The sequence below is a fragment of the Eubalaena glacialis genome, unplaced genomic scaffold (genome assembly GCF_028564815.1).
Source record: "Eubalaena glacialis isolate mEubGla1 unplaced genomic scaffold, mEubGla1.1.hap2.+ XY H_3, whole genome shotgun sequence".
Lineage (NCBI taxonomy): Eukaryota > Metazoa > Chordata > Mammalia > Artiodactyla > Balaenidae > Eubalaena > Eubalaena glacialis.
Window position 1 is genome coordinate 2256314 of NW_026871157.1, and position 23533 is coordinate 2279846.

The 23533-nt window shown below is 35.9% G+C and overlaps 1 protein-coding gene across 1 annotated transcript in view; it reads left to right on the plus strand.

Annotated features, from left to right (window-relative positions):
- LOC133083010 (probable ubiquitin carboxyl-terminal hydrolase FAF-X) overlaps positions 1-23533 on the plus strand; it is a 139079-nt gene that overhangs the window by 80403 nt on the left and 35143 nt on the right. The window contains exons 22-26 of the mRNA XM_061179681.1: positions 2022-2152; positions 2322-2600; positions 5761-5886; positions 7620-7745; positions 8808-8977. Of these exons, the coding sequence (XP_061035664.1) occupies positions 2022-2152; positions 2322-2600; positions 5761-5886; positions 7620-7745; positions 8808-8977 (832 nt within the window). The remainder of the gene's footprint in view (positions 1-2021; positions 2153-2321; positions 2601-5760; positions 5887-7619; positions 7746-8807; positions 8978-23533) is intronic.

The following is a 23533-nucleotide window of genomic DNA, read 5'->3' on the forward strand; positions in this document are numbered from 1 at the left end:
GTTTCAGTCTGTATGTGTCCCCAGGTCTGAAGTGGGTCTTTTGTAGACAGCATATATATGGGTCTTATTTTTGTATCCATTCAGCAAGCCTGTGTCTTTTGGTTGGAGCATTTAATCCATTCACGTTTAAGGTAATTATCAATATGTATGTTCCAATGACCATTTTCTTAATTGTTTTGGGTTTGTTTTTGTAAGTCCTTTTCTTCTCTTGTGTTTCCCACTTAGAGAAGTTCCTTTAGCATTTGTTGTAGAGCTGGTTTGGTGGTGCTGAATTCTCTTAGGTTTTGCTTGTCTGTAAAGCTTTTGATTTCTCCATCGAATCTGAATGAGATCCTTGCCGGGTAGAGTAATCTTGGTTGTAGGTTCTTTCCTTTCATCACTTTAAGTATATTATGCCATTCCCTTCTGGCTTGTTGAGTGTCTGCTGAGAAATCAGCTGTTAACCTTATGGGAGTTCCCTTGTATGTTATTTGTCGTTTTTCCCTTGCTGTTTTCAGTAATTTTTCTTTGTCTTTAATTTTTGCCAGTTTGATTACTGTGTGTCTCGGCATGTTTCTCCTTGGGTTTATCCTGTCTGGGACTCTCTGCGCTTCCTGGACTTGGGTGGCTCTTTCCTTTCCCGTGTTAGGGAAGTTTTCAACTATAATCTCTTCACCTATTTTCTTGGGTCCTTTCTCTTCTCATTCTGGGACCCTATGATGCGAATGTTGTTGCATTTAATGTTGTCCCAGAGGGCTCTTAGGCTGTGTTCATTTCTTTTCATTCTTTTTTTAAAATTCTGTTCTGCAGCAGTGAATTCCACCATTCTGTCGTCCAGCTCACTTATCCGTTCTTCTGCCTCAGTTATTCTGCTATTGATTCCTTCAGTTCTTTAATCACTGCAAACTTGACATTGCCTTATCCTGAACAAATACTGAGCAGCATCATTAATATCTATCAGCGCATCATGGGTCCCCCCAAAAAATCACTCGTCATTTGCCTTGCTTTTGTTTTTGTTTTCTTTTCATGGTAAAATATATGGTACATTTTCTATTCCCACAGTAAGGTATAAGGGTTCCATTTTCTCCGCGTTTTCACCAACACGTGAAGTCGTATCTTAAGATGATTTTGAGTTGCATTTCCTTGGTGACTGATGATGTGCTTACTACCAATTTGCCTATCTTCAGAGAAATGTCTGTTCACAGCCTTTGCTTATTTTTCATTTGGGTTATTTGTCTTTATGATTGTTTTGTAAATGTTCTTGATATATTCAGATACAAGTCCTTTATCAAATCACATAACTTAAATATATTCTGTGTGTTCTCTTTTCACTCTGTAAATAATGTCCTTTGTTATAGTCCAGTTTATCTCTTTTTCTTCTTAACACTTGTTCTTTTGGCATCATATATAAGAGATGATTACCTAATCTAAGGTCATGCAGATTTGCTGCTAAGTTTTCTTCTAAGAAGGAACTATCTTTTTAGTGTAATCTTCACTGTGTGGGTTTCTTTTTCTAAGCTTCACATCTTTATGATATGACAAAACAAAATAAATAGCTTTTCTTATTTTAAGTATACATTAGGAAATAATTGTTACTTTTGCAATTTTCTTTTTAAAGTGTACCTTCTTTTGAAATTCAAAATTTTCAGTAAAGCTCAAACAGTTTATGTGTAATGTCATATGAGACCAATAATTGAGAACTTGGTGGGAGGAGCTTGTGTTTGTGTTTCAAGAAGAGCTAATTCCTTTTCAGTGTTGTGGTTTGTTTGTTTGTTTTTTCTGTCTCCAGTGGATGAAGGAGAACCTGTTTATTTGAGGTCTCTGGATAGGAAACTGTTCCCTTCATATATTGGGTTGATGATTAAAGAGCCCTGGTTGATCATTAACCAGTCCAGGTGTGGTTACCTCTTGTAACATGTGAGCTTATAGCTCAGCTTAATTGAATTTATAGATGATGTTTCATGTTTAATACTCTTCAGTATATATGTGAAATATTAACATAATGAATATTTTACTTTAGTCTGTGTCTATTTTCTTTGCAGATAGCACAACAATAGAAAAATTAAGAGCTGTTTGTTTGGACCAGGCAAAACTTGGAGAAAATAACCTTGGACCATCTCTTGATTCCCTTTTCTTTGGTCCTTCTGCCTCCCGAGTGCTGTACCTAACAGAGGTTAGTATTTTCCTTTTCAAAAGTAGAATTTTTTATGATGTGATATGATCATGTATAATCTTTTGAAATAGTTAAGAATTTCTTAGCAATAATGAGGGAAATAGAAGTTATAAAATTATTTTTAACATCTTTAATACAGTTTTTGTCCCCCCGCCCTTCTTTTTTGCAGGTAGTTTATGCCTTGTTAATGCCGGCTGGTGCATTTTTGGCACATGATTCCTCTGACTTTCAACTTCACTTCTTGAAAAGTGGTGGCTTACCCCTTGTGCTGAGTATGCTAACAAGAAATAACTTCCTGCCTAATACAGATATGGAGACACGAAGGGGTGCTTACTTCAGTGGTCTTAAAATAGCCAAACTCTTGTTAACTGCTATAGGCTATGGCCATGTTCGAGCTGTAGCAGAGGCTTGTCAACCAGTTGTAGGTGGTGCAGATCCCATAGCACCGGTAATACATTTTTTTAAATGTTTTGTGGTTAATATTTAATTTTTAAAGTTAGACCCTTCAGTGAGAGAATGCAAGTTCAATTCACTCTATTAAGTTATATTTGGGTTGAAATATTAAAAAAAAATTTTTTTTTTGGCTCCGCTCTGCTGCATGTAGGATCTTAGTTCCCTGACCAGGGTTTGAACCTGAGACCCCTGACCCCTGCAGTGCAAACACAGAGTCTTAACCACTGGACTGCCAGGGAAGTCCCCAAATGTAAATGTGATATACTGATTACACTAACCTCAGAGGATACTTCATTCCCCTTAAGTCCCCTCTCCCTTTTTTTTTTTTTTTTGACTTTTCATTTGTTTTAAGTCTCATAAAAACTTCACATGAGTCTTTGTTGCCTCATAGCTGAAAGTTATATAAAGACAGTTGGTTATAAAAGAAAAGATGTATTTGGCATGTCACCCACCTCTCATCCCACCGACCGATGTAACTACTGTGACTGACAAAGACTCTGTTTATGCTGGTAGCATCCTTAAAGCACAGTCACCGGATGCTCTCAAGATATGCTGACATTTGATGCAAAGGTTGAATGTGGCTTCCAATTCTCACTGAAATTGAGTTTATTTACATTACAAGTGATGGTTTTATTAAATTGCTGAAGATAAAATAGCTTAGGGATACAGATTTTTTTTTTTAATCAGGAATGGGTTAGTTCTTAATCAAGGAAATTTAAATAATTACTAGATATTTGATGTTAGAGTTATTAATTATCCTAGGTGGGAGAGTAGCAGTGTGGATTTTGTTTAAAAGAAGAGTCGTTAGGAATTCCCTGGTGGTCTGGTGGTCAGGACTCAGCACTTTCACTGCCAGGATGCAGGTGCAGTCCCTGGTCAGGGAACTAAGATTCTGCAAGCCACTGGAGCTGCCAAAAAGAATAATAATAAATAATAAATTAAAAAATAAATTTTAAAAAATAAGAGTTACGGTAAGTCATTTCTAATAAAATAGAATGGGATTTTCTCCAGAATAATTTTGGGGTGATGTCGGCAGAGTTAGCGAGTTGGGGATTCAGTGAAACAAGTTTGGCCTTTTGTTTACAATTATTGCAGCTAGATTATGGGTACTTGAAGGTTATTTATATTCTCTCTGTTTTTATATAATTTTGAAAATTTCATTTAAAAAGTTAAAATTTGTACAAGCACTTCTAGAGAAGAAATTTATAGTGCTCTGTCCTCACTGTAAGTTTGATTGCTTTATATTGTGGTTTCTATGCATATTTACATAAAAACAGATAGATTCTGGTCATGATCCTTTCCATAGTGGCTTAATGAAGTAACAAAACAATTTTATATATCTTCTTGTTCTTTTCCCTAAGAATTACTATTTAGAAAATGCATAAGGATACAAAGGTACATAATAGGGTCTAATTGCAAGTTGCCCACATTCTAGTAAGGAGTTAAGTGAAAAATTAACATTTAAAATACGTTTATTATAGAACCACATATAATATTTAGAAGAGGGTTACAAGTTGATAAATACAGTAACTAGTGAAGAAAGTTAATTCTGGGTGTTTTTCCTCATGAATTTAAGAACTTATGTATACTCTTAAGTAAAACGTTATCTTTTCCACATTTATACTTTTATTATTATTTCTTTAACTTAATTCCTTTTTCATGAAGTTTGAGACCTTGTTTTTTTTTTAATAGAAAATGTTTAGTTCTGCCAATACAGTAAGTGAAAGGAAAGTTATTTTTACCTTGTAGAGCATACTTAATCCTCATCCCAGTTTATTGAGTTGAATTGGAAATTAACATATCAATGGTGATCTTAACAAGAACAATTTCAGTGTAAAAGTGCCGTAAACCTTTGATTTAAAAAATAAACCCTGAATAATTAGTAAAATTGAATGAACAGTTTGAAAACATGTTTTATTCTTTCCACAGATAATCTATCATGCATCTATTATATACCATATATTGCTTAAGGTGAAATGTTAACAAAAGCGTACATGATTCCTATATGTGTTCAGGCTAGTTCATTGGAAATTAGTAATCATGTAAATATATTGAGTTCCTTTATGTTAATTATTATACTTTATCTTATTTAATCATTAATATAAATATATTTGGTCAGTCACTTTTATTTCTTCCTATTTTTTAAGTGAAAATTTAAGATCTAAAGAGATGAAATAACTTGGCCCAAATAGTAAAAAGGACCTGAGAGTTTAACTCAGTGAAGATGCAACTGTACTTACTCTGAAACTGTACTTAAACCACCAGTGCTACATTAACTTTTTATTCAAAATCTCATGTAGTAGCACCTGGCAAGTAGACCTTCAAATACTTATGGAAGGATTTAAATAATTAGTGTGTACATAATAATAAATAACAAAAAATTACACAAAAAGTTAAACTTGTCCCATTTGAAGTTAAGAGAGAAGAGCTGGAAGCCTTGTACCTAGTCAATCTTCATTGTCCACCTAGAGACTGTAGGAACACCTCTGCAAACTCTTGAATTTTTAAAACATCTATTTTTGAAAAGATTTTCTTACCAAAACTTGACTGTAAAAGAAAGGTATATACAGAGGATGGGGGAGACTTCAGCACATTTTTGGTGATGTGTGTTTAGAGCACAGTTAACAAAGTACTTATGAACAAAATATGAAAAACATTTTAAAGACTGAAAGGGAAGGAAGTGAGAGAAATAATTTTAGAGATTAGATGGTAAGAAATTGGAAGTCTGTTTATCTGGGGCCCCCAGTTTTCTCAGTCATATCACAGCAAGCATGGTCATTTGCTGAGTAGGAGGCCTGGGAAAAGGATTTTACTAGAGACCTATAAAAGATTTGTTCAGAGCTGTGTCATTATGTCATGCAAGTGAAAGTGAACATAATTGTAGAAACAATTGAATTCATGTGAAATTGGAGTTTGCAGAGGAGTATTGTCACTTTTTAAAAGGGAACTAACAGAGGCAGTCTACAGGTTGGCAATCTGAAATGATTTTTTATGCTGAGCACCATATATTCTACAGTAGATAAGTAGAAGGATGACATCCTCAGAGAGTGATGGTGGATGAGGAGCATATGTTTGGGTTTTTGCTATGTACAAATTTTTGAAATTTAGTCATGTACAAGTTTTTTACTCCAAGTAAAAAGGTTAACTTTTTTCAGATTAACCATATTACTCATGATCAAGCAGTGGTGCTACAAAATGCCCTTCAGAGCATTCCTAACCCATCATCTGAGTGCATGCTTAGAAATGTATCAATACGCCTTGCTCAACAAATATCTGATGAGGTTAGTATCAAACTTCAAAAGTTCTGGGATCTTGGTTGGCTTATTTTTTATTACTCTTGACACAGTCTCTACTTACTCATGAATATCACAATCTGAGGTTGAATATTCTGAGAGTATCACTTTAGAGTCTCTTATTTTAACTAAAATTTACTGAAATTGTATTTACTATTACATATTAACATCAGTACTTTAGAAAGTACTTTTTAAAAACTTTTTAACAGGCCTTTTGAGCTGTAATGTATATTGCATAAACTAGATCAAAATAAAACATACTGAGTTTTGACATAATGTTTAAATTAATGATACAGTCAAGAAACAATATTTCTGTCAGCCCCAAAAGTTTTCTCTTCCTGACTGCAGGCATTTACTGCTCTGCTTTTGTCACTGTAGAGTAGTAATCATTTTCTTAAATTTTACATAAATAAAATCATAAACAAAATTAAAGACAAATACATGGAGTCTTCTGTAGTGTAGAAGACAATATGGTAAAAGTGTAAGTTACCAAATTATCTATAGAGTCAAGGCAATGCCAATAAAAATTCTGTCCAGTTAAAAAAAAAATCGTATACTCCTTTGTGTCTGGATTATTTCAGTCCGCATGATTTTGAAATTTATCGGTGCTATATTATATGTCAGTACTTTATCCATTTTGAGTAATATTGCACTTTATGGTCATCCTATATGTTCTGTTAATGAACACTTGTGTTATTCCTAGTTTTTTTACTATTTGGAATAGAGCCATTTTGAAAATCACCAGTAAGTCACAAGTGCCTCTTTGGCACACGTTTTCTTATTTCTGGGTAGACACATAGGAGTGGAATGGCTGGGTAATTTGGTTTCTGTGTTTGTAAAATTCTTATGAAAAATGTTCAAGCCAGATGAGATCTTAACCTGAAGCCTACATTGTGGCTATAGCTGATAAGCATGATTTTGCTTCGTCTGTATATGGTTTTTTTTTTTTTACTTTATTTTAATTAATTTATTTTGGGCTGCATTGGGTCTTTGTTGCTGCACGCGGGCTTTCTCTAGTTGCAGTGAGTGGGGGTTACTCTTCGTTACGATGCCCGGGCTTCTCATTGTGGTGGCTTCTCTTGTTGTAGAGCACGGGCTCTAGGCACGCGGACTTCAGTAGTGGCACGTGGGCTCAATAGTTGTAGCGCACGGGCTCTGGAGCGCAGGCTCAGTAGTTGTAGCGCGAGAGCTTAGTTACTCTGCAGCATGTGGGATCTTCCCGGACCAGGGCTCAAACCCGTGTCCCCTGCATTGGCAGGCAGAGTCTTAACCACTGCGCCACCAGGGAAGCCCTGTCTGTATATGTTTTATGACTTGATGTTAAGATCCAAAACACATGGGACCAAGGCTACTTTGTTTTTCTTTTATTTATTTTTTAATTTTATTGAGGTATAGTTGGTTTACAATATGTTAATTTCTGCTGTACAGCAAAGTGATTGTTGTACATATATATATATACATATTCTTTTTCATTCTTTTCCATTATGGTTTATCACAGAATAGTGAATATAATTCCCTGTGATTGTTGTTTATCCATCCTATATATAATAGTTTGCATCTGCAGGACCAAGGCTGCTTCGCATCTTAAATATAGCATAGACTGTCATAGTCACTTTATTTATAGCCATTTATTCCGCTACTTTCACAGTAAAAAAAGTTTTGTTTTCTGATTATTTGACTCTAATACTCTGTCAGCACTTTAATTACCCATTTTCTTTCAGGCTTCAAGATATATGCCTGATATTTGTGAAATTAGAGCTATACAAAAAATCATCTGGGCATCAGGATGTGGGACATTAGAGCTAGTATTTAGCCCAAATGAAGAAATCACTAAAATTTATGAAATGGTAAGAGTTATTACAGAAATGCATTCCTTTTGTGTACATGTTAATTATGCATATGACTAAATTTTTCATCTTGTCTGCCATCTTTAAAGACCAATCACTGTATATCTAATGGTTTAAAATAAACTTATGTAGTTAGGATGAGAATGTATACAATTTTATTTTGAAAATAAACTACTTCAAGATTTCACTGTAAGGCAGCTTTTTTCTAAAACTTTTTTTTTTTAATCTCTTATTGAGTTGAATATACTTATGCCATAAAGAATTTGCTTTTCCAGTTTTCTTTAATTATTCTTCCTTCTTCAAGTTTTTGGAATTATGACATCCAAGTACTTTACTTGTTTCTTTTATAGCACTCAAAAGCAGCAACGGTTTCCACCATTTAGGTATTATCCCTGTTTCTCATTTGATTAAGCAAATTATTTGCAGAAATGAGACTTTATTTAGCTCTTTGATTTTCTGTTCTGTTTACTTGTCTTTGATAGTCATTTCTGTATATTTCAGAGAGGAGAGTGGATAATGGAATTATAGAGCTTCCCTTTTTGGAATATTTGAGTGACTATTCTGTTCTAGACATGTATTATACTGATTTTATTTTTTTGATAAGTGGAGGCAGATTATAAATTATTAGCTACCAATTTGAATATATTTTAGGTTGGAAAAGTCTTCTATACCTTCCTCAACATTTGTGTAAGCCAGTTGCTTTTTTAATAAAATGGCATTTTAGCTCTTTTAATAAAATGGCATTTTAGATAAGCTGTACAAGAAAACTAATCAAAGAACCAAGTACAGTGCCAGAGTTATTCTTTAGAAAGGAATCATGGTTAATGCAGAAGTACACCACTTACACCCAGAAGAACAAGGAAGTGATTCTTAGCTTTTACTGAGCATACTCCTTTAATCCCCTTTGGGATATATTCCAAAGGGTCTCAGAAGCTACAGGTGAAGAGACTGAAGACAAATGGTCTTTAGTGAGTATACATAAGTTTTAAATACTAACTTGAAGGTTTGTGAATTTGTCCTAACTGTATCACCGGTAATTTACTCCTTATCATAATTTTACAGACCACCAATACAAGCAATGTGCCAGACATGGAAGATGAACAGGTTTGCTGTGAAGCATTGGAAGTGATGACATTATGTTTTGCTCTAATTCCAACAGCCCTGGATGCACTTAGTAAAGAAAAAGCCTGGCAGACATTTATCATTGACTTACTGTTGCACTGTCCCAGCAAGTAAGTGATTTTTTTGTTGTTGTTGTTTTGAGAGAAGTCTGACCTTATTCTTTTAGGCAGACATGAATTAATTTTGATCAAAATTTATCTCAGAAGTCAAATAAGGAAGCCTTTTTCTTGTCTACATTAGCACTTTGATATTTAGGAAACATGTATTTAATATATTTCACTTAACCTAAATATGTTTTCATCTCTGGAAAATGCCCCTGTTGATTTTTTAATTTCTTTTACAGTTTTTTAATTGTGGTAAACTGTATAGTTTTTTGTAACAAAAAACTAGATATTTTAATGACTTTTAAGTGAGCAGTTCAGGGACATTAAAAACATTTACACTGTTGGGCAGTCATCACCACTATTTCCTAAATTTTTCATCATCCCATATACATTATTTAAGTAGTAACTTACTCCCATTTCCAAACCTCTGTGCCACTGTTTACCTCTAATATGTGTCCTGTCTCTGTGAATTTGCCTGTTGTCAGTACCTCATATAAGTGGAATTACACAATATTAGTCTTTTTGTGTTTCATTTAGCAAAATCTCAAGGTTCATACATGTAGCATGTTGAAGGATTTCCTTCATTTTTAATGCTCTATAATATTTCACTTTATGTATGTATTATATTTTTGCTTATGCATTCTTCTGTTGGTGGACACTTTGATTGTTTTCTACTTTGGGCTATTGTGAGTAGTACTGACCTGACCATTGTTGTAAACACAGATACATGTTTGAGTTCCTATTCTCAGTCTTTTTAGCATGTAATTTGGAGTGGATCTGTTAGGTCATGTAGAAATCCTGTGTTTAACTTCCTCAGGGTCCACCAAACTGAATTACACAGTGGCTTCACCATTTTATACAACCACAAGCAGTGTACAAAGATTTCAGTTTCTCCACATCCTCTTTCCATACCTGCTACTTTCTGACTTTTTAAATAATAGCCACCCTAATGGGTGTGTGGTGGATCTCACAGTAGTTTTGATTTTCATTTTCCTTTACGGTTAGTGATGTTAAGCATCTCTTCACGTGCTTATGGTATATCCTCTGTGGAGAAGTCTCTAGTTAGACATTTAAGTAAGTCCATTTTTCTTTGAATTTTAGAATAGGTTTCTCCATTTCTGTGATAAACAGAATTTTGAAAGAAATTACATTACATCTATAGATTGCTCTGAGTGGTATTAACATGTTAACAATGTTAAGTTTCAATATGTGATGCAGGTTATCTTTCTATATTTAGATCTTCTTTCATTTCTTTTGATACTGTTGCACCTTCTTGGTTTTATTTATTACAAAGTATTTTATTCTTTTTGCTGCTATTGTAGGTGGAATTGTTTTCTTAATTTTCTTTTTGGGTTGTTCGTTGCTAGTACCTAGAAATACACGTGATTTTTGTGTTTGATTTTATATTTTACAATTGTGCTGGATTAAGCTTCTGAATGGATTCTTTAGGGTGTTATCAATATCAGAGCCTGTCATTTGTAAAAAGAGGTAGTTTTACTTCTACCTTGGCAATTTGGATGTGTATCATTTGCCTTTGCTTACTTGCTCTATTATGTTGAATAGAGATAGTGACAGTAAGCATCCTTTTCTCGTTCGTAGTACAGAGAGAAAGCGTTCAGTCTTTCATCGAATGTGATGTTAGCTGTTAAGTTTTTCACTTATGCCTTTACTCTCCTGAGAAAGTTCCTTTTTATTCTTAGCTTATTAAGTATTTTTATCGTGAAAAAGTTGAAATTTGGGTCATTTTTCTGAATCATTTGAGATAGTCGTGGTTTTCCCCTTTTTTATATTTATGTGTTGTATTAACATTACTGATTTATATAATGAACCACTCTTCCATTCTTGGAATAAATCTCACTTGTTCATGGTGTATATATTTCTGTATTTAGTTGTCAATATTTTACTGAGAATTTTTAATTTATTTTATTTTAAAAATTTGTGACATATTTACCATTTGAAAGTCTACAGTTAATGTTAAAGATACTTACATGGTTCTGCAGTAGAGCTCTTTTTCATCTTTCAGAACTGAAACTCTGTTCCCACTACACACTAATTCTCCAATCTACCTTACCACCACTACTCCCCCTACACCCTCCCTCTTGGGAAATGCCTTTCTACTTTATGTTTCTATGATTTTGACTAATTTAGATAGTCAAATCTACTTTATTTTTTTTAATAGATCTTTATTGGAGTATAATTGCTTCGCAATACTGTGTTAGTTTCTGCTGCACAACAAAGCAAATCAGCTATATGCATACACATGTCCCCATATCCCCTCCCTCTTGAGCCTCCCTCCCATCCTCCCTATCCCACCCCTCTAAGTCATCGCAAAGCACCAATCCGATCTCCCTGTGCTACGCTGCTGCTTCCCACCAGCCAACTGTTTTACATTCAGTAGTGTATATATGTCAATGCTACTCTCACTTTGTCCCAGCTTCCCCCTCCCACCCCATGTCCTCAAGTCCACCTCTATGTCTACCTCTTTATTCCTGCCCTGCAGCTAGGTTCATCAGTACCTTTTTTTCTTTTTTCTTTTTACATTCCATATATATGCATTAGCATACGGTATTTGTTTTTCTCTTTCTGACTTCATTCTGTGTGACAGATTCTAGATGCATCCACCTCACTACAAATAACTCAATTTCATTTCTTTTTATGGCTGAGTAATATTCCATTGTATATATGTGCCACATCTTCTTTATCCATTCATCTGTCGATGGGTATTTAGGTTGCTACCATGTCCTGGCTATTGTAAATAGTGCTGCAATGAACATTGTGGTACATGTCTCTTTTTGAATTACGGTTTAATCAGAGTATGTGCTGAGTAGTGGGATTGCTGGGTCATATGGTGGTTCTATTTTTAGTTTTTTAAAGAACCTCCATACTTTTTGCCATAGTGGTTGTATCAGTTTACATTCCCAGCAACAGTGCAGGAGGGTTCCCTTTTCACCACACCATTTCCAGCATTTATTGTTTCTAGATTTTTTGATGAAGGCCATCCTGACTGGCCTGAGGTGATACCTCATTGTAGTTTTGATTTGCGTTTTCTCTAATAATTGGCAATGTTGAGTATCTTTTCATGTGCCTCTTGGCCATCTCTGTGTCTTCCTTGGTGAAATGTCCATTTAGGTCTTCTGCCCATTTTTTAACTGGATTGTTTGGTTTTTTTGATATTGAGCTCCATGAGCTGTTTGTATATTTTGGAGATTAATCCTTTGTCTTTTGTTTCCTTTACAAATATATTCTCCCATTCTGAGGGTTGTCTTTTTGTCTTGTTTATGGTTTCCTTTAATGTGCAAAAGTTTTAAGTTTAATTAAGTCCCATTTGTTTAGTTTTGTTTTTATTTCCATTTCTCTAGGAGGTGGGTCAAAAAGGATCTTGCTGTGATTTATGTCAGAGAGTGTTCTGCCTATGTTTTCCTCTAAGAGTTTTATAGTGTCTGGCCATACATTTAGGTCTTTAATCCATTTGGAGTTTATTTTTGTGTATGGTGTTAGGGAGTGTTCTGATTTCTTTCTTTTACACGTAGCTGTCCAGTTTTCCCAGCACCACTTCCTTTTTTTTTTTAAATAGCATTATAGAAGCCCTGTGATTGTTTATTTTATTTTTTTTAATTTTTTTATTATTATTATTTAGTTTTGGCTGCATTGGGTCTTTGATGGGTCTTCATTGCTGCGCACAGGCTTTTCTCTGGTTGCGGCGAGTGGGGGCTACTCTTCGTTGAAGTGCGCGGGCTTCTCATTGCGGTGGCTTCTCTTACTGCAGAGCATGGGCTCTAGGCACACGGGCTTCAGTAGTTGTGGCTCACGGGCTCTAGAGTGCAGGCTCAGTATTGTGGCGCAGAGGCTTAGTTGCTCCAAGGCATGTGGGCTCTTCCTGGACCAGGGCTCAAACCCGTGTCCCCTGCATTGGCAGGCAGATTCTTAACCACTCCGCCACCAGGGAAGCCTCTCAGCACCACTTATGAAGAGGCTGTCTTTTCTGCATTGTATGTTCTTGCCTCCTTTGTCGTAAATTTGGTGCTTATATGTGCGTGGGTTTACCTCTGGGCTTTCTATCCTGTACCATTGATCTGTATTTTTGTTTTTCTGCCAGTACCATACTGTCTTGATTACTGTAGCTTTGTGGTATAGTTTGAAGTCAGGGAGCCTGATTCCTCCAACTCTTTCTCTTTCTCAAGATTACTTTGGCTGTTCAGGGTCTTTAGTGTTTACATACAAATGGTAAAATTTTTTGGTCTAATTCTGTGAAGAATGCCATTGGTAGTTTGATAGGGATTGCACTGAATCTGTAGATAGCTTTGGATAGTATAGTCATTTTCACAATATTGATTCTTCCAATCCAAGAACATGGTATATTTCTCCATCTATTTATGTCATCTTTGATTTCTTTCATCAGTGTTTTATAGTTTTCTGAGTAGACATCTTTCACCTCCTTAGGCAGGTTTATTCCTAGGTATTTTATTCTTTTTGTTGCAGTCGTGAATGGGAGTGTTTCCTTAATTTCTCTTTCTGATTTTTTTGTTACTGGTGTATAGGAATGCCAGCGATTTCTGTGCATTAATTTTGTATCCTGCAACCTTACCAAATTCATTGATTAGTTCTAGTAGTTTTCTGGTGGCATCTTTAGGATTTTCTATGTATAGTATCATGTCATTGGCAAACAGTGGCAGTTCTACTTCTTCTTTTCCAACTTGTATTCCTTTTATTTCTTTTTCTTCTCTGATGGCTGTGTCTAGGACTTCCAAAACTATGTTGAATAAGAGTGGTGAAAGTGGACATCCTTGTCTTTTTCCAGATTTTAGTGGAAATGCTTTCAGTTTTTCATCGTTGAGTATGATGCTTGCTGTGGGTTTATCATATATGGCCTTTATTTTGTTGAGGTAGGTTCCTTCTGTGCCCATTTTCTGGAGAGTTTTTATCATAAATGGGTGTTGAATTTTGTCAAAAGCTTTTTCTGCATCTATTAAGATGATCATATGGTTTTTAATTCCTTAATTTGTTAATGTCCTGTTCCACATTCATTGATTTGCGTATATTGAAGAATCCTTGCATCCCTGGGATAAATCCCACTTGATCATGGCGTATGATCCTTTTTTGTGCTGTTGGATTCTGTTTGCTAGTATTTTGTTGAGGATTTTTGCATCTCTGTTCATCAGTGATATTGGTCTGTACTTTCCTTTTTTTTGTGCTGTCTTTTTCTGGTTTTGGTGTTGAGGGATGGTGGCTTCATAAAATGAATTTGGGAGTGTTTCTCCCTCTGCAGTTTTTTGGAAGAGTTTGAGAAGGATCGGTTTTAGCTCTTCTCTGTATGTTTGATAGAATTCGCCTGTGAAGCCATCTGTTCCTGTACTCTTGTTCATTGGAAGATTTTTTATTTCGGTTTCGATTTCATTACTTGTGATAGGTCTGTTTATATTTTCTAATTCTTCCTGGTTCAGTCTTAGAAAATTGTACCTTTCCAAGAATTTGTCCGTTTCTTCTTGGTTGTCTGTTTTATTGGTATATAGTTTTTTATAGTAGTCTCTTATAATCCTTTGTATTTCTGTAGTGTCAGTTTTGATTTCTCCTTTTTCATTTCTAATTTTATTGTTTTGCATCCTCTGCCCTTCTTTCTTGATGAGTCTGGCTAAGGGTTTATCAATTTTGTTTATGTTCTGGTACTAAAAGATCCAGCTTTTAGTTTTACTGATCTTTGCTATGGTTTTCTTCATTTCTCTTTTATTTATTTCTGCTCTGATCTTTATGATTTCTTTCCTTCTACTGACTTTGGGTTTTCTTTCTTCTTCTTTCTCTAGTTCTTTTAAGCGTAGGGCTAGATTGTTTATTTGAGAATTTTCTTGTTTCTTGAGGTGAGATAGAATTGCTATAAACTTCCCTCTTAGAACTGCTTTTGCTGTGTCCCATAGGTTTTGGGTCAGCATGTTTTCATTGTCATTTGTTTCTAAGTATTTTTTTATTTCTTTTTTGATTTCTTCAGTGATCTCTTGGTTATTTAGTAGTGCGCTGTTTAGCCTTCATGTATTTGTATTTTTTACATTTTTTTCCCTGTAATTGATTTCCAGTCTTACAGCGTTGTGGTCAGAAAAGATGCTTGATACGATTTCAGTTTTCTTCTATTTTCTGAGGCTTGATTTGTGACACAAGACGTGATCTATCCTGTAGAATGTTCCATGTGCAATTGAGAAGAAAGTGTATTCTGCCACTTTCGGGTGGAATGTTCTGTAAATATCAGTTAAATCTATCTGGTGTACTGTGTCAATTAAAGCTGGTGTTTTCCCTATTTATTTTCTGTTTGGACGATCTGTCCATTGGTGAAAGTGGGGTGTTAACGTACCCTATTATTATTTTGTTACTGTTGATTTCTCCTTTAATGGTTGTTAGCATTTGCCTTATGTATTGAGGTGCTCCTGTATTGGGTGCATAAACATTTATAATTGTTAATACCTTCTTCTTGGATTGATTCTTTGATCATTATGTAGTGTTCCTCCTTATCTCTTATAACAGTCTCTATTTTAAAGTCTGTTTTCTCTGACACTAATATTGCTATTCCAACTTTCTTTTTATTTCCATTTGCATTGAATATCTTTTTCCATCACTTCACTTTCAGTCTGCATGTGTCCCTTGGTCTGAAGTGAGTCTTTTTTAGACAGCATGTATATGGGTCTTGTTTTTGTATCCATTCATCCAGTCTGCGTCTTTTGGTTGGGGCATTTAATCCATTTACATTCAAGGTTATTATCAATATGTATGTTCCTATTACCTTTTTCTTAATTGTTTTGAGTTTGTTTTTGTGGGTCTTTTTCTTGTGTTTTCCATCTAGGGAAGTTTCTTTAGCATTTGTTGTAAAGCTGGTTTGGTGGTGCTGAATTCTCTTACCTTTTGATTGTCTGAAAAGCTTTTGACTTCTCCATCGGATCTGAATGAGATCCTTGCTGGGTAGAGTAATCTTGGTTGTAGGTTTTTCTCTTTCATAACTTTAAGTATATCCTGCCACTCCGTTTTGGCCTGCAGAGTTCCCGCTGAAAAATCAGCTGATAACCTTATGGGGATTCCTTTGTATGTTATTTTTTGTTTTTTCCCTTGCTGCTTTTAATATTTTTTCCTTCAATTTAATTTTTGTTAGTTTGATTAATATGTGTCTTGGTGTGTTTTTCCTAGGGTATATCCTGTATGGGACTCTCTGTGCTTCCTGGACTTGGGTGACTATTTCCTTTCCCGTGTTAGGAAGTTTTTGACTATAATCTCTTCAGATATTTTCTCAGACCCTTTCTTTTTCTCTTCTTCTTTTGGGACCCGTGTAATTCGAATGTTGGTGTGTCTAGTGTTGACCCAGGGTCTCTGAGGTTGTCTTCAGTTCTTTTCATTCTTTCTTTTTTATTCTGCTCCTTGGCAGTTATTTCCACCATTTTGTCTTCCAGCTCACTTATTCGTTCTTCTGTCTCATTTATTCTGTTATTGATTCCTTCTAGTGTATTTTTGATTTCAGTTACTGTGTTGTTCATCTGTTTCTTTGTTCTTTAGTTCTTCTAGATCTTTGTTAAACATTTCTTTTTTTTTTTTTTTTTTTTTGTTAAACATTTCTTGTATTTTCTCAATCCATGCCTCCATTCTATTTCTGAGATTCTGGATCATCTGTACTGTCATTACTCTGAATTCTTTTTCAGGTAGAGTATCTGTTTCCTCTTCATTTATTTGGTCTTGTAGATTTTTACCTTCTTCATCTGTGACAAATTTTTTTGCCATCTCTCTTTTTTTTTTTTTTTCTTGAGTGGGATTGTGTTCCTGTCTTTCTGGTTGTTTGGCCTGAGGCTTCCAACACTGGAGTTTGTAGGCTGTTGGGTAGAACTGGGTCTTTGTGCTGAGATGAGGAACTTCATGAGACCTCACTCCGGTGAATATTCCCTGGGCTCTGAGGTTCTCTGTTAGTCCAGTTGTTCAGACTCGGAGCTCCCACCACAGGAGCTTTGGCCTGACCCCTGGCTCATGAACCAAGATCCCGCAAGCTGAGTGCGGTGGCCCAAAAAAGGAAAAAAAGAACAATAACAAAGTAAAAAATAAAATTAGACTAGGAAACTAACAGATATGTTAGAAAGAATATAAAAGTAAAAATACAGATGAATCAACAACCAGAACGTACATCATTACCACAATAGTAAAAAAAGAGGAGGAGGGAAAAGAAAAAGGGGAGGGAGGCCTTGGCTCTGGAGGGCATGGCCTAAGCAAGGGTGAGGTTTGGGCAGTGGGCGGGGCCGATGCTTAGGACCCACAAGGCTGGAAAAGGCCGTGCAGGGTATGGCTTAGGCTCGAGGAACAGAAGGGGCCCAGGCGTGCCCCCCACCCCTGCTCTCAGAGGGCAGGGGACTTCACCTGCAAGCCCAGCAGGCTTCCTGGGCTTGAGTGGGTGGGGCAATCACCCTCCTCTCCTGCTCCTCCTCTCCTGCTCTGCCCAGAGGGCCTCTCCCGACTGCCTCTCTTGTTCTCCCCTCAGCCTCCTTTCTACTCCCCCAAGGACCCACATGACTTGGAGGGGACCTCGGAGGGCAGAGAATTGGCCTGGGATCTCAGCAGGCTCCCCTGGCCCCAGTGGGCAGAACAGTCACTCCTCTCCCACTCCTCCAGAATGGCTCATCCCGCCTGCCTCTCCTGATCTTCCCAGCCTCCCTCCTGTGCCCCCAGGACCCACGGTGCCTGGATGGGGCTTTGGAGGGGGGATACTCCTTGATCTCCTGATCTCCCTGGCCTCAGGGGTGCCGATCCTGTCTGGCCTCCACTTCTCCTCCCCTCTCAGTCCCCTTACGTCCTACCGGTTCACTTTGGGGTTCCTCCCATCTCCTTGGGTGTCAGGTTCCTCCATCAGTGGCTGGCAGGCACCCTAGTTGTGGGGAGATGCTAGCTCTGCATCTTCCCACACCACCATCTTGACTCTGCCTCCAAATCTACTTTAGATTCATGTGATTGGAATCATACAGTATTTGTCCTTATATGACTGGCCTGTTTTCCTTAGCATAATGTCCTCCAGGTTCTTCCATGTTATAGCACATGACAGGATTTCCCTCTTTTGTAAGTTTGCATAACATTATATAACAACATATATATCACATGTTCTTTATCCACTTATCTGTTAATAGACATTTGGGTTACTTCTATAGTGAATAATTCTCTAATGAATTTGGGTATGCAAGTATCTCTTTGAGAGCCTGCCTTGAATTCTTTTGGATATATACCTAGAAGTGAGGTTGTTGGATTGTAGGATAATTCTACTTTTAAGTTTTTGGGGACCCTCTGTACTGTTTTCCATGGTAACTGCACCATTTAACATTCCCAGTAATGGTGCACAAAGGTCCAAATTTCTCCACATCTCTGATGATACCTGTTATTTTGATACTGGTCATCCTGTTGTGTGTAAAATGATATCTTATGGTTTTGATTTGAATTTCTCTTATGATGAGTGATGTTAAGATCATTTTCATGTGCTTATTGGTCTTTTTGAGTATATTTGCATCTGTATTTTTAAGGTTATCAGTCTTGCAGTAGATTTGTCTGGCTTTGCTAACAGGATGATGTTGGCTTTATGGAATAAATTAGGAAGTAGTCTCTCCCGTAAAATTTTTACAAAAAATGAACAGTTTGTTTCAGTTCTTCTTTGTTCGCTAAAATTCACCAGTGAATCCATTTTACTCCTAGACTTTTCTTTGTTGGGGAATGTTTTTGATGATTGATTCAGTTTCCTTGTTACAGATCTATTGGTTAATTTTTTTTTAAATCAAATTTTAAAAGATTTTTCTGCTTACCCTGAATTTAATTTGCTGTTTTTTTCTATTCTAAAGTGTATGCCTACATTAGTCATTCTAGATCTTCTTTTCCTATATGTCCATCAGGTGCTACTAATTGCTCAGCATTGCTTTTACTGTACCCTATAAATTTGATATGCTATATTTTCAATTTCTTTTTGTTTGAAGTAATTTTTTGAGACTTCTTCTTTGACCCATGTAGTATTTAGAATTATGTGGTTTAATCTCTAATCTGTTTTGGGTTTTCCAGCCATCCCTTTCTTGTTCAGTTTTAGTTTAAATCTGTTGTGATCTGAGGGCATACTTTGTGTGATTTCTATTCTTTCAAATTTGTTAAAGTATATTTTTTGTCCCAGAAATTGGTCTGTCTTATTGAGTGTTGGTGTCAGCCTGAGAAGAATATACATTACTGACAGAGGAGTTTCATTTATTTCTCCTTGAATTTTTATCAGTTTTTGCCTCTATAGTTTGAACCTGTTGTTAGGTGCATAAAGAGTAAAGATTGTTAGATATCATTATTTAATGCTCCTTTTTCATTCCTGATAAGTTTCCTTGCTCTGTAGTCTACTCTGTGAAATTATAATTCTCTCTTTATTATAGCTACTCCAGCTTTCTTTTTATTGGTGTTGGATGTCCAGCATCTGACTGTGTCTTTGAAATGGGTTTTTTTAATAGCAATATATAGTTGGGTATTGTTTCTTTTATACTCTCTTACAATCTGTATCCTTTATTTAGTGTATTTAGACCTTGACTTTTAAAATAATTACGTCTTTGGATTAATATCTACCATATTTTGTTGCCGTTTTCTGTGCATTTTCCATATTTTTGATTCTTTCTCCGTAACTCTTTTGCTGCTTTCTCTCTGTCTTTTGTTTTTTTTAAGTATGTATAATCATGTAATTAGGTATTAGCTTTCTTATTTAGAGCTTAACTATACTAGTGATTTTTTTTCCCCCAAATTTGCAAATGGCTTGCAAGTGTAACAATTATCACTGTGGAAAATATCTATTACTAAGCTTCTTGAGAAAGCAGATACAGAATTTTAAATATTGCATGTTGACCTATTTTTATTTTTCCCAGCTTTATTTAGGTATACTTGACAAACAAAAGGTATATATATTTAAGGTGTGAAATGTGATTTCCTTTTTGGGTATATTTCTATATTGTGAAATGATTATCACAGTCAAGCTAAATAATATATTGCTCACCTCACGTAGGTATGATTTTTTGTTGTTGTTTGGCATGGTGAGAAAACTTAAGTTCAACTCTCTTAATTTCAGATATTGTGATACATTATTATTAAGGGTAATTACCAAACTGTGCATTATTTCTTTAAAACTTATTCGCCCTTCATAATTGAAACTTTCTGCAATTTGCCCAACATATTCGCATTTCCTCCTCCCCTGGTCACTGGCCAATCTTAAACATCTCTGCTTATAAGAATGGGACTTTTTAAGATTTCAAATGTGGGTGAGATTAAACAGTATTTGTCTTTCTAGGTCTGGCTTATTTCGTTTAGCATAGTGACCTCCATTCATGGTGTCACAAATGGCAAGATTTCCTTCTTTTTTTATGGCTCAGTAATACTCTGCTGTAGAGATTTATCATATTTTCTTTATCCAGCCATCCGTCAACAGACAGATTGCTTTCATGTCTTAAAATAATACTGTAATAATCATGGGAATGTTAAGATCTCTTCAAGACACTGATTTCATTCCACTGGATATATATTCAGAAGTGGGATTGCAGGATCATATGGGAGTTCTATTTTTAGTTTTTTAAGGAACCTTCATGATGTTTTCAATAATAGATGCACAAATTTAATTTACAACCAACAGTGTTCAAGGGCTCTCTTTTATGCACATCCTTGGCAAAACTTGTGATCTATTGACTTTTTGAAAATAGCCATCCTAACATTTGTGAGGTGCTTTTGATTTGTATTTCCATGATGATTGTTCATGATGTTTATTTTTTCAAATACCTATTAGCCATTTGTGTGTCTTTGGAAAAATGTCTGTTCAGGTCCTGAGCCCATTTATTTCGGGTTGTTTGGTTTTTTGGTATTAAATTGTATGAGTTCCTTATATTTTGGATTTAAATCTCTTAATCGGATATGTAGTTTCCAAGTAAATTTTTTTTTTTGGCCTCACTGTGCGTCATGTGGTATCTTAGTTACTCCGACCAGGGATTGAACTGAAGCCCCCTTCAGTGGAGGCGTGGAGTCGTAACCACAGAACTACCAGGGCAGTCCCTATTCTCCTTTACATAGGTTGCCTTTTCACTCTGTTGATTGTTTCCTTTGCCATGAAACTGTTTTGTTTGATGCAATCCCATTTATCTGTTTTTGCTATTGTTGCCTCTGATTTTGGTGGCAAATCCAAAAAAATCAGTTGCCCAAAACATTGCAAAAACCTTTTTTTCTGTTTTCTTCTAGTAATTTTATGATTTCAAGTTCTAGGTTTAAGACTAATTCATTTTGAATTACTCTTTCATATGGTATGAGATAAAGATTCTTTTCATTCTTATGCATGTGGATTTATAGTTCCCTCTATACTGCTTATGGAAATACTGTTCTTTCCCCATTGTGTATTCATGGCACTCTTATCAAGGATCACCTGACCATAAGTGTATGATTTTATTTCTGGGCTCTGTAGTCTGTTCTGTTGATCTATATGTCTGTCTTTATGTAAATACTCTACTCTTTTAATTACTGTAGTTTTATAATATAATTGGAAACCAAGAAGTATGACGCTTTCACCTTCTTCTTCTTACTCAAGATTGCTTTGGCTATTTGGGGTCTTTTGTGGTTCCATATGAATTTAGGATTGTTCTTATATTTTTGTAAGAATGCCATTGTGATTTTGATAGGGATTGCATTGAAGTAGGTTACTTAGGGTGCTGTGGACATTTTAATCATAATATTAATTCTCCTAATCCATGAACACAGGATGTCTTTCTTTAATTTCCTTCATCACTGTTTTATAATTTTCGGTGTGCAAGGCTTTTCACCTCTTTGGTTAAGTTTATTCTAAGTACTTTATTCTCTATGTTCCTAAAGTTAATGGGATTGTTTTCTTAATATCTTTTTCCTGAGAAATGCAACTGTTTTTTGTATATTGATTTGGGGGGTGGGGGTGCATGCTGTCTGGCTTGAGAGATCTTAGATCCCAGACCAAGGTCAAACCCATGCCCCCTGCAGTGGAAGTCCTTGTTTATTGATTTTTGTATCCTGCATCTTTATAGGTTTTTTCATGGAGTCTTTGGGGGTTTTTTACATTTATGATTATGCCATCTGAAAACAGTCAGTAGTACTTCTTCCTTTCAATTTGGATGCATTTTGTTTCTTGTCTAATTGCTCTGGAGAGAACTTATATTGCTGTGTTTGGTAGAAGCGGTGAGAGTGGGTTAGAAGGAAAGCTTTCAGGTTTTCACCATTAGTTATGATGTTAACTGAGGGCTTGTCATATGACTTTAATTGTGTTTAGGTGAATTTCTTCCTTTTTTTTTCTTTTTCACAGTTTTAATCATGAATGGGTGTTGAACTTTGTGAAATGCTTTTTCTGTATCCATTGTGTTGATTGTTGTCATTTTCTTTTATTTCATTAGTGTGTTGTAGCACATTGACTGATTTGCCTGTGTTGAATCATGCTTGCATCCCAGGGATAACTCCAACATGGTCATGGTGTATAATCCTTTTAATGTGCTGTTTGTTTTGTTTTTTGTTTGTTTTTATTGTTTAAATTTTATTTATTTTGGTTGCACCGTTCTTAGTTGCAGCAGGCGGGCTCCTTTGTTGTGGCATTCATGTGGTATCTAGTTCCCTGACCAGGGATCATGTGGGATCTAGTTCCCTGACCAGGGATCCCATGTCCCCTGCATTGGGAGACAGATTCTTAACCACTGCACCACCAGGGAAGTCCCTGTGTGCTGTTAAATTCAGTTTGATAGTGTAGTATTGAGGATTTTTCACCTGTGTTCATCAGGGATATCGGCCTGTGCTTTTTCTTGTATTTTTGTCTGGCTTTGGTATCAGGGTGGTGCTACCCTCATAAAACAAGTTTGGAAGTATTCCCACTTACTCTATTTTTTGTAAAACTTTTAAAAAGATAGCTGTTAACCTATTTGAATGGTAGAAATAACTAATAAAGTATCTGTTTTGGCCGTGTATTTGTTTTTCTATTCCTGATTCATTCTCCTTGTTATTGGTTCCTTTCTATTTCTTAAATTTGAATAATACCAATTTAGTTTCAGTAACATACAAATACTGTTCTGTGGTTTTCAGTTCTTCCCCTTATATATATATATTTTTTTTTATTGATTGATTGACTGCTATGTTGGGTCTTCGTTTCTGTGCTAGGGCTTTCTCTAGTTGTGGCAAGCGGGGGCCACTCTTCATCGCGGTGCGCGGGCCTCTCACTATCGTGGCCTTTCTTGTTGCGGAGCACAGGCTCCAGACACGCAGGCTCAGTAGTTGTGGCTCACGGGCCTAGTTGCTCCGCGGCATGTGGGATCTTCCCAGACCAGGGCTCGAACCTGTGTCCCCTGCATTAGCAGGGGGATTCTCAACCACTGCGCCACCAGGGAAGCCCCCCCTTATATTTTTATTGTTACAGATTATATCTCTAAACACTATGGGATCATTAAAATAAATTTAAGATTGTTGCTTTTTAAATCACAAGGGAGCTGCATACCAAAAGTACCTTGAGACTAGCTTTCACATTTTCCTGTAGAGAGCTTTACCAGTGTTTTCTACTTCTTCATGTTGTTT